Source organism: Electrona antarctica, assembly GCF_951216825.1.
Source record: "Electrona antarctica genome assembly, chromosome: 15".
Classification (NCBI taxonomy): domain Eukaryota; kingdom Metazoa; phylum Chordata; class Actinopteri; order Myctophiformes; family Myctophidae; genus Electrona; species Electrona antarctica.
Genome location: NC_136796.1, coordinates 41,114,641 through 41,127,493, shown reverse-complemented (window position 1 = coordinate 41,127,493; position 12,853 = coordinate 41,114,641). Strand labels below are relative to the sequence as shown.

At 45.2% G+C, this 12,853-nt stretch overlaps 1 protein-coding gene across 1 annotated transcript; it reads right to left on the bottom strand.

The window, feature by feature from the left end:
* Positions 1 to 11,264: 11,264 nt before the first annotated feature.
* Positions 11,265 to 12,329, bottom strand: LOC306938089 (large ribosomal subunit protein eL33-like; the record flags this gene model as incomplete). The annotated part of the gene is made up of 3 exons (XM_079522104.1): positions 11,265 to 11,512; positions 11,800 to 11,945; positions 12,319 to 12,329. 3 exons carry the CDS (start codon positions 12,327 to 12,329, stop codon positions 11,265 to 11,267), a joined length of 405 nt encoding a protein of 134 aa, XP_079378230.1.
* Positions 12,330 to 12,853: the final 524 nt, after the last annotated feature.

The window sequence follows — 12,853 nt, the reverse complement described above, 5'->3', positions numbered from 1 at the left end:
ATACAACAGGACATGGACAGATAATAACAGGTGGTCATACAACATCTCCGTTTATGGTCGGAGTTAAGCAAGCAGGAAACAACATGCTATTCTCATCCAAGCTAAGATGAGAGAGCACACCACTAGCAACACCTTTGTTGACAATGGTCTTCGTGAGCATGGGAATGCAGCTGTCAGATTGACAGCTGCATTGGTAGTCTCCTTTTTGCTCTGACAGGAATAGTTACCCCAATGTGTATTTGCTGACATGGTGTTTTACAGTAGGATGGAAAAATGAGATGTATATATCTATTTGGCAATAGTAACACCTTGGCTGCCTGGCTTGGAAACTGATTCAGCTGTCAGGTGACAGCTGTCGGTCAGTCCGAATGCGTATTTGTGATAGTCCATCCTATTTGACTGAAATGAAATACAATTATAGTTCTTATTGAATAGTAGAATTGGCATTCTAAAACTGCCATTACAATCCACCGCTTTATATATGAAAATTGATACCTTATTAATTTACATGGCCCAGGAGATTTTTAGAATGACAAATATTGATGATTAAAACTGTATGGCTAGATTCATGTTTGATGACAGTGGTCAGATAAAGAAGGTTTCGCTATTAAGAAATTTAAAAATTACTGGACACATCTAGAATCAAGAAAAAACACATCTATAGTTAAATTAGGAGATAGTGAACACATCTAGTTAAATTTAGGAAGATAGGCACATCTAGAAGATCTTGTAGATCTGCTAATTTTCGAAAAGGTAGTTATTCTTTGCTCCGTTTCCAATACTATTTGTTGGTAAAGTGTAATTCCACACTACACGTACCTATAATAGTTTAGTTAAGAACAAAATTAACTGAAATGATTAAACTTACAATTAGGGTAGGATTTACATTCAAATGGAAAGAATTAAAATGGATTCTATTAGGATAGAATGTAAACACTTCAACAATAAAATAATTGAATATGGCCACGTTTAGTTCACCTCTCAGGCTGTTTTCACACCCGAAAATAAATAAACTGACCGTGACCAAATCCTGTAGTTTAGGCTCTCTGCTACTTTTAACTCAGTTACCCACAAACACACAAATACCTTTCCTCCCCCCCCCCCTCCTGCTAGCTGGACGAGAAAGAGAAAGAAAGGAAGGCTGTAAATCAGACATTTATATTTTCCAATATCGAATTAATTCAAATTAAACTGTTGCTAATGTGACCAAGGTGAGGTTTTCTCTGTCTAAATATTATCTCCATTCGTTCAACATTTTCTGTATTATATTACTTAAGTTAGCCCACGGAGATAAGGACCTATTTTGAAAGCTCACTGGAACGATTTAACTGCAGATCTTACTATTCGAAAATAGGTTTTTTGTCCTCTTTTTTCATACATCACGTGGAATTCTCATAAATTCTTGACATGGAATTAGAATTACCGTGGGCTACCTAGTAAAACCAGACTAATTTACAGGAGACAAACTAATATTAGACTTTTAACCATGTGCCATGCCATCTTAAATGATCGATTTCACATTATTGATTTAACACCTTGAAACACTAACTTTTGAATAGTTACTTTAGATCCATATTACTTATTTGCAAAACTGTAAATGTATTCCTAATTTGGGTTTATTGACACACACACACACACACTGAAAACACCTTTGCCACTCTCTCCTTCCATTTTGGGGGGAGAGTGAGATGCACTCAGTATGGTCTGTGGGTGGAAACAAATTCCACTACAACTTTACCCATTGTCCTATTTTAGGTTTCTGGTTTTCAGCTGCTGTTTTACAATTACATTTTTACCAATTTTAAAGTGGATTTTAATAAGCCTAGTTATAATTTTCCCTAGACTGTTGGATTGCTTTTAACTCAGATCGTAGTTTATAATTTTGTAGTTCACTACTTGTACATGTAGAAAAACTAAAATATATTAAATCACATAGGATAAATTACAAACTAAAGATCTAGTTACTTTCAGTTGTTTTCTCTTTAGCCAAAATTGATTTGCTGGCCTGCTTTACGGCAACGCCAAGCTTCCTGGTTTAAGGGGCACTCACGGGTCATATGGCCTTCCTTGAAGCAGTAAAAACACACGGTCGTCTTCTTTCCCAAACATCGTGCCCAATGTCTGTGTCGATTTCTTCTGTCTTGTTTTTCCTGGCGTCTCGCGTCCATGCTAGCAACGTCAGGCCTGGCTCGGCCATGCCAGCGGCGTCCGGATTCCTGGCGTCTCACGTCCTCTCTAGCAACGTCAAGCCTGGCTCGGCCATGCCAGTATGGTGTTGGTCCTGGTGGTCCTGGTCGTCTAACTCGCTGGCTGTGGAATGGCCTTGGGTTGCCCGGCTGGCTATGCCAGGCTCCCCAAGGTTGTGGGTGTTGTTTTGCAGCCCAGACGGGTGGTCTGGTGATTACTTGATGTGGTGTCCTGGCTGTTGGTTGTGGGGTAGGCTCGATGTAGTCTGGCACATCAAGTGACAGTGCCTCGAAGCCACCCAGTAGAACGGTGTTGGCTTGGTCGTCGGTTGTGTTGGCTTGGTCCTGGTCGTTGGTTGGTTTGGCATGCAAAGTGTAGTTGGCGTGTAAGCCTGTGAGTTGCATTACCGCGGTTTCAAGTTTCTGTTGTAGTAGAGTTACACGTGACTGTGCGTCGTCCATGAGTTTCTTCTGGACCTGTAGTTGGTGTTGGAGTGCCATTTCCCTTTGCTGTGCGTCGCTCATTTCCTGTCGAAGTTTCTTTCGGCTCTGCTTTGCCCCCATCTTTAAAATCGTCGGGTTTTTTTCCAAGTACTCATCTATGGTGAAGACGAAATATCGGCCCTGCGTCACTGCGTCATTTGTTAATGACCCGTCTGGCCAACGCTGATGCCATTTGTCTGAAATACCCTGCTCACAGCGCCATTTGTTAGGGAAATTATGAGGTCCCATCATTGGCAATCAGCAGAGGGAGGCGAAGGCATGACACAGCACAAGGAGTCCGGCATATGGTCAGCATCGTTCTTTATTCGTTCCTATCATCTCAGTACAGCAGAATCGTAGCATGGTTGCTCATCGTCGTACAGTCAAGAGTGAAGCATCACCCCGTTCCTTCCCAAGTTGTCCCTTTCCCTCCCCTTTATTTCCCAACCACACACCCCCAAATTGACAGTCAGTGACAGGTGTTTTATTCAAATACAACAGGACATGGACAGATAATAACAGGTGGTCATACAACATCTCCGTTTATGGTCGGAGTTAAGCAAGCAGGAAACAACATGCTATTCTCATCCAAGCTAAGATGAGAGAGCACACCACTAGCAACACCTTTGTTGACAATGGTCTTCGTGAGCATGGGAATGCAGCTGTCAGATTGACAGCTGCATTGGTAGTCTCCTTTTTGCTCTGACAGGAATAGTTACCCCAATGTGTATTTGCTGACATGGTGTTTTACAGTAGGATGGAAAAATGAGATGTATATATCTATTTGGCAATAGTAACACCTTGGCTGCCTGGCTTGGAAACTGATTCAGCTGTCAGGTGACAGCTGTCGGTCAGTCCGAATGCGTATTTGTGATAGTCCATCCTATTTGACTGAAATGAAATACAATTATAGTTCTTATTGAATAGTAGAATTGGCATTCTAAAACTGCCATTACAAGACCCCTCAGTGTATCTTTTCTCCGGACAAGGAGAGTGAGCTTGGCTCCACCGTGTCCATAAATCAGTTGTTGGTTTTCCCAGATATGTTGTTGTTGTCTGATAACAAGAAGGCAGTGTACATGTTGGCAGCTGATATCGGAGCCACAGAAGGGAGTGCAAGCTATTCAAGGCCTGTTGCCTCCCCAATCCGCCCCTGCATTGAAACAACTTTGTGCATGCAGGCTAGTCAGGCTCAGGCATTGCATATTCCAGATTATTTAAAGGACATTCCAACCACCTTTTGGGCTACGCACAGTGCAGATACAGGGTACATAGATTGCACGCCGTACAAGGCAGTGTTAAAAGAGGGCGCACGCCCGGTTTTCTGTAAACAATATCCACTATCTAGGGAAAAGGAGGAGGGTCTTAGACCCATAATTGATTCTCTGCTTGAACAAGGTGTCATCATCCCCACTACATCACCTTTTAACACCCCGATAAACCCGATTAAGAAATCTTCGGGTGAATTTAGGTTTACCCACGACCTTCGTAAGGTCAATGAGTTAGTTGTGCCACTAGGGTCACATCATGTAGCTGACATTCCATCTATTCTCACTGTTATACCTTCTGAACACACCCACTTCACTACCTGCGACCTGAGCAATGCATACTTCAGCATTCCTGTTGATGAGGAGACGCAGCCGCTCCTAGCTTTCACATACAAGCAACAGCAGTTTTCCTACCGGAGATTGCCACAAGGGTATATAGACTCTTCCAGTGCTTTCTCAGCTGTGGTCCATGCCACGCTGGCGTCATTCTTTCCACCGACTGGATGTACGCTGGTCACCTATGCCGATGACCTCCTTTTGTCAGCGGGGTCCAAAGAACTTTGTCAGCAGGCGTCCATTATGTTGTTGAAACACCTAGCTGCCGCTGGGTTCAAGGCTGCACTGCACAAGATTCAGTGGGCGCTACCTGAGGTGAAATACCTGGGCTATATCCTGGCAAAGGGCAAACGAACACTATCTGCCGATCGCATCCAGCTCATACAAGCAGTTCCCCCTCCAGAGACTAAAAAGGCTATGGCCAGTTTTTTGGGCCTAACGAACTTTTGCAGGGCTTGGATACCAGACTGTTCCTTTTTTGACAGGACTCTGAGAGCTGCATGTGCAGAGACTGAACCAGAGAGAGTTGTATGGACAAGGGAGATGATGTTCTCTTTTTCTGCTCTGAAGAGAGCACTATGTTCAAGTCCCGGGCTGGGACTGCCGAACTATGAGATTCCCTTTCATCTCTACGTAAAAGAGGGCGCCAGCACTACGGCTGCGGTCCTTGCTCAAGAGCACGGGAATAGCTATAGGCCCGTGGCTTATCTCAGCAAGACCTTTGACCCCATTGTTCAAGGTATGCCTGGCTGTTTGCGAGCGGTTGCTGCATGTGCGATGATGGTCACAGACGCACAGAGGATAGTACAGGGACATTCACTCACACTACATGCATCACATCATGTATTGACCATTCTACAAAACATTTCATCACAACACATGACTGCACAACGTAGGTGTCACTATGATCAGGTTCTGACCAACACTATAGGACTCACTGTGAAAACATTGCCGGACTCTAACCCTGCATCACTTCTGCATGCACTATTGGATAATGGTACACATTCCAGTCACACAGTGGACTCAACCCCACAACATGACTGCCTAGAGGAAATTAATGCATCCACAGCAGCTAGAATAGATTTGTCTACAGTTCCATTTGAAACAGGACAGCATGTTTATGTAGACGGATCCTGCTCAAAGCCAGCTGATGGAGTTTATCTTTGTGGATATGCAGTTTGCCAGCTCCCGGACACGGTCCTTGAAGCACATTCTTTGCCATTTATATCAGCTCAGGCTGCTGAGCTTGTAGCTCTGCTGAGAGCCTGTAGATTGCATGGAAAGGAAATTTTGACTGTGTATACTGACTCGATCTATGCTTTTAATGTAGTTCATTGTTTCGCAAGATTATGGGCTCTAAGAGGTTTTGTCTCTGCAGACCGTAAGCAGATCTCGCACAAAACATTGATAACAGATTTACTACAGGCTGTCAACCTCCCAGATAAGTTAGCTGTAGTAAAGGTCAAGGGACACAGCCAGAAAGGAGACACTGATGCGCAGGGAAATGATTTTGCGGACACAGTTGCAGGTTGGGCCTCGCGTAAAGGCCTGCCGTCTCCCCATTACACAGAAAAAAGTTCATACTCAATGTTTGCAGCCACATACACCCCGCAATACACGGACATTTTGATATTGCAAACCAGTGCCACTACTGACGATCTGGAACACTGGGCATCAAGGGGTTGCATTACAGCAGATGATGGTTTGATTTATGACAGAGAAAAGAGGTTATGCCTACCACTAAGCTGTTTGCCATTTATCGTGCGCCATTTTCATGGCGTTGGACATGTCGGTCAGGCAGGTGTTATTGGTAGTATAAAGAGTAGGTTTTGCATCAGGAAAATGCAAAGCACAGTGAAGTTGATTATAGGCTCATGTTTGATCTGTGTCAGAGCTCACAAGGGAAAGGTCCCCATAAAACATGACGCACTGCCTACCCCGACAGCACCATTTCAGTCATTGCAAATAGATTTCACTCATATGCCCCCGAAGGGCCCCTTTAAGTACATGCTGGTCATCGTTTGTGAATTCAGCAAATGGCCTGAAGCTTTTCCATGTGCCAATGAGAACGCCAGGACAGTTGTTAGAATACTGGCTAAGGAGATATTTCCCAGGTATGGTCTAGCTATGTCTTTGAATTCAGATGGAGGTCCAGCTTTCACAGCAAAGGTCACTAGGCTGCTATGCAAATACTTACAGATCGACTGGAAGATTCATATCCCATACCATCCTGAAAGTTCCGCTTACGTGGAACGGATGAACAGAACAATTAAGTCTAGAGTCACTAAGGCAGCGATGGACATGGGAAAGAGCTGGGTTGATGTTTTGCCTGCTGTATTAGCTGAAATTCGGATGACCCCGAGTGCCACCACTAAACTTTCACCCTTTGAGGTGATTATGGGAAGGCCATTTCCAACTCCATGGGTCAGGGGAGGGGGGGCGCCGTGTCTTCCGGGGGATCTAGAGGTAGTAGTGTGTGATTATGCCGATGCACTAATCCAGACGTTGAATGGCATCTATGGTGATGTGTCTCTATCTTTTCCTCTCCCCTCAGATAAACCGACGCACCCATTCCAGCCTGGTGACAGGGTGCTAGTACTGTCACTAAAAACCAAAGGAGTCGGGGACCCGCCTTACGGCCCTCCGACAACGGTGCTAGCGGTGACAAGGACCGCAGTGCTCACAGACTCTGCCCCACAATGGATCCATGCGACGAGGCTCAAGCAAGCCCCCAAGGAGCAGACTATCGGCTGATGGTGCTCACGGCACATCAGGATGGCGAGGGACGGAGGAAGAAGAGCAGCCAGAGGACCCTGTGCAAGACCCAGTGCAAGAGAGCCGGGTATGTGATAACCACCCTGCTCCTAATGGCTGGAATAGCAGGACTTTACTGGCTGGCATGCAAGTACTTTCCCGTCCCCGCCCTGTGCTCCTGTGACCATGTCAAAAGGTCAACTCGAGGCACGATACCTGCATCCGACTATCCATGGGCTGACAGCTTTGACCCCAAGCATGGCTACATGACCAATTCGTGGTGGCGATATGCACGATTCACAGCACGTTCAAAGGGACATAACACGTCCTGCTACGTGTGCTCCCACATGCCACAATCTGTCTCTACTCCGATGCTCAAGGTCAGAGACCTGGACTGGAACCACACTCTGTGTTTAGTCGGTCTGGCTAGACACCCTGGTGCTCATACTTTTGAAAAGTCAACGCAGACTTTTCAAAACCTTTGGATTTAACAGCTACCCCATCGAGGCTGGCTCTCACCTGTCCCCCTAGCCAAAAACTGACTGCAGGGCCTCAAAACCCTATCAAGTTCCCGAGCCCGATCGTAGTCCCTGACGACATTACATTTGACAGCTGTTTTGTCAGTAAGGGAACTATGCTCCTGGGAAATGTTACATTGGCTAAGTGTGGCACGGTCTGGTCCCACTGCCCGTATTTGCACAAGCGTGCTGCAAAATACTGCAATGCGACCTGTCAACAAGATCCAAAGTTGAGTGAGTACGCCTTTGCCAAGGACACTACTTTTGCTCTACAATTAGATAATGGTAACAAGACTACGTGTGCAGAGATAGCTCCTACGATCATGGGGACCAGAGTATTACCGGACTGGTTTTGGTTGTGTGGCCATTCTGTCTGGACCGCGCTCCCGCCCAACTGGGGAGGGGTCTGTACTATGGTATGGTTACAAGATCCTACCTATGTTATTCCACACACTGCACATGCTGATATCCACACATTTCACAGTCGTTCAAAGAGGGCCTCCATTTCTAAGGGAGGCAGTACAATACCACACAGGCATAAGTTGTGGACAGGTGTAGACAAGTTTTTCCAATCCCTTTTCCCCAGGATTGGATTAGGTGAAGTGCGTGAAGAGGTTGAAGAAAATAGGTATAGGCTAATGTCATTTATCAATGCAAGTGTCACCGAAGGAGAGAGTGTGCGCAAGGAGTTAACCGCCTTGCGTTTAATGGTTATGCAAAACAGATTGATTTTGGATCTATTGACAGCGGCATCGGGCGGGGTGTGTGTTCTCATAGGAGATCAGACATGTTGTACTTTCATCCCAGAAGATGATGCGGATGGTCAGGTCATACAACAGGCATTGAATAACATGACCCAAATCAGACAGGAGCTACAGGATAGAGAAGTGACCGATGACGGAGAATTTGGCTGGTTAGACTCATTAATGTCAGGTTGGAAGGGCCTCATACTACAGTTAGTCATTCCACTAGTGATGTGCATTTTTGTTTTCTGCGTTGGGTTGATGTGTGTTAAAGCGTGTATTAGTAAGATTGTAGGCCACACCGTGAACACAGCATTCCTGTTAGAAACCAGAAGCATCCACTCTAACAACGCATATACTCTACAGGCCACTGATAATGATTGTGAACACTGTGCCAACCTGAATGCAACACCACTAGACAGTGAGTAAGAGGATAGATGAAAGGTGATGCTCAAAGATCAGTGAGCAACAATAATCAAGAATAGAATAGTCTTAGATTAGACTGATTTACTGATTTTGTGTCTTAAATTTTATTCTAGGAGTGTAGAAATTAGACAGAACATTACTTGATTCAAGATTGATTATTCATTAGTTTAGAAATGAGTTAGGTTTGAAGATGATCAGTGATCTAACTTAGGTTACATATAGTCAGGATGATTTTATTGTGTTTTTTATTTTTTGTATCCTTCCCTTTTTTTCTCATCCCCAATCCCTTTTCCCTACCCCTACCCTCCTTTCCCTCTCCCTCCCTTTACTTTTTACTCATTAATGATTTTTGTATATTTATGATTATATTATTAATGTTAGATGTTTTAATGTGTTTTCTTTTTAATATGTAGCGTTGGATTTTCTTGATTTTTTCCCCTCTGTTTCTTTGTTCTCTCTCTCTCTCTCTCTCTCTCTCTCTCTCTCTCTCTCTCTCTCTATCTCTCCACTTTACTTTCGCGTAAGCAATCACATTCGCATGTTGTGTTCGCCCATATGGATGGTTGATGAGGAGGGGGACTCGGTTACAATTTTCCTAGCAAAGATTGATATCACAGACGAAGTAATAAGGTGATATTGGCTAGTTTTTTCGGTTCCGAGGATGTGATTGCGATGACGCATTTCCCCACTGTATCGACACTGTATCAGTTGTTTATTCTAAACAAAAGAGGGCACTGTTGTGATACAAGCCCATGCACAGTACATCTTAGTCTATGTACTTGAACTTGAGATACAGTGTACTTGATATGTCTTGTGTACTGCCGGTACTGTAGCAGCATACTTTATAGATAGGCTACGAGAGACATCTAGGCGACAGCAAGGTCAGCCTTGCTGCAGTAGGCACGTTCTTCTGTCTCATATCTTATTGTTACGTCATTATGATCCAGCACTATATATGTTTCCTGTTTGTGTAATAAACTTTGTGAACCTTAGCGTGATACTGTCTCGTGTCCCGTTAATTTGTTCTCCCGAGTACTCGCCGCCGCAGTCGCCGTACCAAAGGAATACTTCAACTGGATTGTCACACACCACCCAGCCTGCACACACTACCTGTCGGTCAATACCAGACGAGGGTCCAGTACTTAGAGAGATTTTACAACAGTAGCCATGCTCTAGTCTCTATGATATTATTCCTACTCTATGCAACACTGATGCTTTAATTGTTTGAAATGGGTTAGCCTTTGGTTAGCCATGTTGCTATGGTGCACATGTTCGCCAACCTTAATGCATGTTCGCCAACCTTAATGCATGTTCGCCAACCCATGGTTGAACTAGGGAGGTTGAACCACGGGGAAAGGGCTCCATCTTCAAAAAGAGACACATTCTGGTAACAAAATATTTAAGATGAGGCGGTCTGTGGACAAAATATGAGTACCACAGACGAATAACAGTCTAAGTCCACCCTATTGATCCATAATATATAAATGATAGATAAGGGTTCAGGACCGCGAGGCCTTTTCGTGGAGGGGTCAGTCTGAAATTTGGACTTAGACTGTTTTTCGTCTGTGGTACTCAAATTTATTTTGGGGTCCTTGACATGAAAATGTTTGAGAAGCATTGGTTTAAACAACATTTAGGAAGCAAGCCTAAATATACGCAAGTTAACGCAACTACGATTTAAGCCCACTGGCAATAGTTACAAGCAACTTTACAGAAAAAAAGCCCAAAGTTGCTTAATTATAATAAGCAGACCTGCTAGCAACACTGGCTCAGAGCCTCGGCTGGTTAGCCGATTTGCCGATTACCAGGGGGTCCTCACAAACATTTGTTAAAAATATAGCATAAAAATCACTTTAACCACCATAAACCCTATACACATTGACTATTTTAAGTCTGCGGATCTACAAGCTCAACACGCCGCAATACGTTGTTAGCTTGTTTATGGGCTATTTTCAAAAAATCTAGACAAAATGTGAAACAAGCCAAATATACATAGGCTACACTTGGCGCTATTAAGTTGGCGGTCATTGACATGAAAAAGTTTGAGGGGGCTGGAAGCCCATGGAGAGCCCTGGCCCCTACGCTATCCTATGCATAGGATAGCGTACAGATTGTGTACGGATAGTGTACAGATTTGAAAAGCTCAAGACAGAGCTGGGCCATCAAGTGTATGGGGAACATGGCTCAGTGGGGATATGGAGAAGGTATGATCAGACCAGACTATACGCTACAGAGATATTGCTGTTGTTAGTTTGAACTCTCACCTAGGCTGTGACCAAACTGGTGTGGTTGAACCTGTCATGGTCACCACCAGTATAGGACCCAGGGTCACTGAATCACTAAGCCTCTCCACAAACGGCAAGGTCACAGCAAAAGGAGAGGGGGGTTACAGGGTCTTGAGCTCTCACAGTGACATGAGGGAAAAGTAGTTTGCCACAGCAGACTCCCGTTCCTCCATGATCTCATCCTTCTCTTCCAGAAGGGCCTCCCATTCATCCTCACACTCCTCTGACAGTCTCCTTCTGGGGGGGCGGGGGGGGACACTCAGATTCAGGAGGGGTACAGCATCACTCTGATTCGGTGTCCCATGGCCTTGGCTGGGAGGTTGCTGGTGAACTTGGCGCGGACCATTCCACTGTTTCCATGGGCGCGAGTCACCTTACCCCAGATAACTCTGGTTTTGTTTGGTTTACCACCAGGAGTCACTGTGTTTTTCTTGGCCTTGTAGACGTAGGCACAGCGTTTGCCCAGGTAGAAGTCCACCTCATCTCTGCAGTAGACCAGGCCCGCGGGAAGTACTTTACACTCGCAGGGGCTGAGCGTCTGGTAGGGGGTGCGCGCAAAAATGCGCGTGCACGCGCATCATGCACGCGCATTTTTGCGCATTTTCACGCGCAAACGTGGCCTTTACTTTCCCTCTCCACACGCAAGTTATATGAACGAACTGACACAGGCAATTAACCAGGATAAGGTGCCAATACTGTGATACAGCATATTTATTTATCTTTTTTTTTTCTTCCCCTCCTGTTCGAGGGGGGGCTGTGCCTGGGGGGAGGGGGTGCTACAGCCTCCCCAGCACCCCTACTTCCCTCAGCCATGCAGTAGACGCCCTCCACCTTCAGCACAGCTGTGTGTTCACGCTGGTTCCTCAGACCTCGCTTATAGCCGGCAAAGATGGCCTTCGACCAGTCTTCCTGGCATTTTGAGTCTTCTCCAGGCGTGAAACCTGCACTGTGATTGGAAAATGGAGGAAAAGCAGATGTAAACGATGTAAACAATAGACGCCTTAACAGACGACGTCACACTGATAAGTACCAGCATGCGCGCGCATAGCTGGCAGCACAAGAACACCACCTCTCATGCAATGGAAAAGTTCTAACTGCACTCACGTGTAAAAATGCACCATTAAACTTTCAGATGCTGTTTTTCTCCCAGTGTGGAGAAAGAATGATTAGGATTTTTATTGTGATCTCTCGCCCTTGAAATATATAATCCTTGGTTTCTGTTGTGTTTGAACAATTCAAAAAAGTTGTCCAGTCGCTGTCATAAGAACGGGCTCATGAACACGGCAGCAGAGCCTGTTTGCCCATGGCTTCACGCGCACCTGCAGCCCATCAAGTATAATTTATGCTTCGTCCCGCGATGGTGTCGCGCACGCAGACCTCTACGCTCACAACAGTCGCATCTGCGATGCGATGTGAGCTTGTATATCAGCTGTTCTCTGTGCGCACTAGCCAACTCACAAGAGAAGGTTGAATGGACTGAAACCAGCGCTCCCCAAAACAACAGGTTTGGAGATCTGTTGCCGGGAATTGATATGAAACAGTCACCCGTGCGCCCAGTCCCAATGTTTGTAAACAAATAATTGGTCTATACTATAGACCAATTATTTGTTTACAAACATTGGGACCTATATGGGTGCCAGGCAGTGACGGATCAACCCCTCTCAAGGCCCTGGCGCTTCACAAAATCAAAAGGCCCTACAGATTCAGCCAATTAATTAATTAATTAATTAACATGCATTTCGCCGTTTAGCGCATATCCACTACTGCCTGCGCTGCCCGCTGACAGCCTGACACAAGACACAGCCGCACTGGGCACAGCCTTTCCAACTTCAGTCTCTGCTAAACTATTATGTA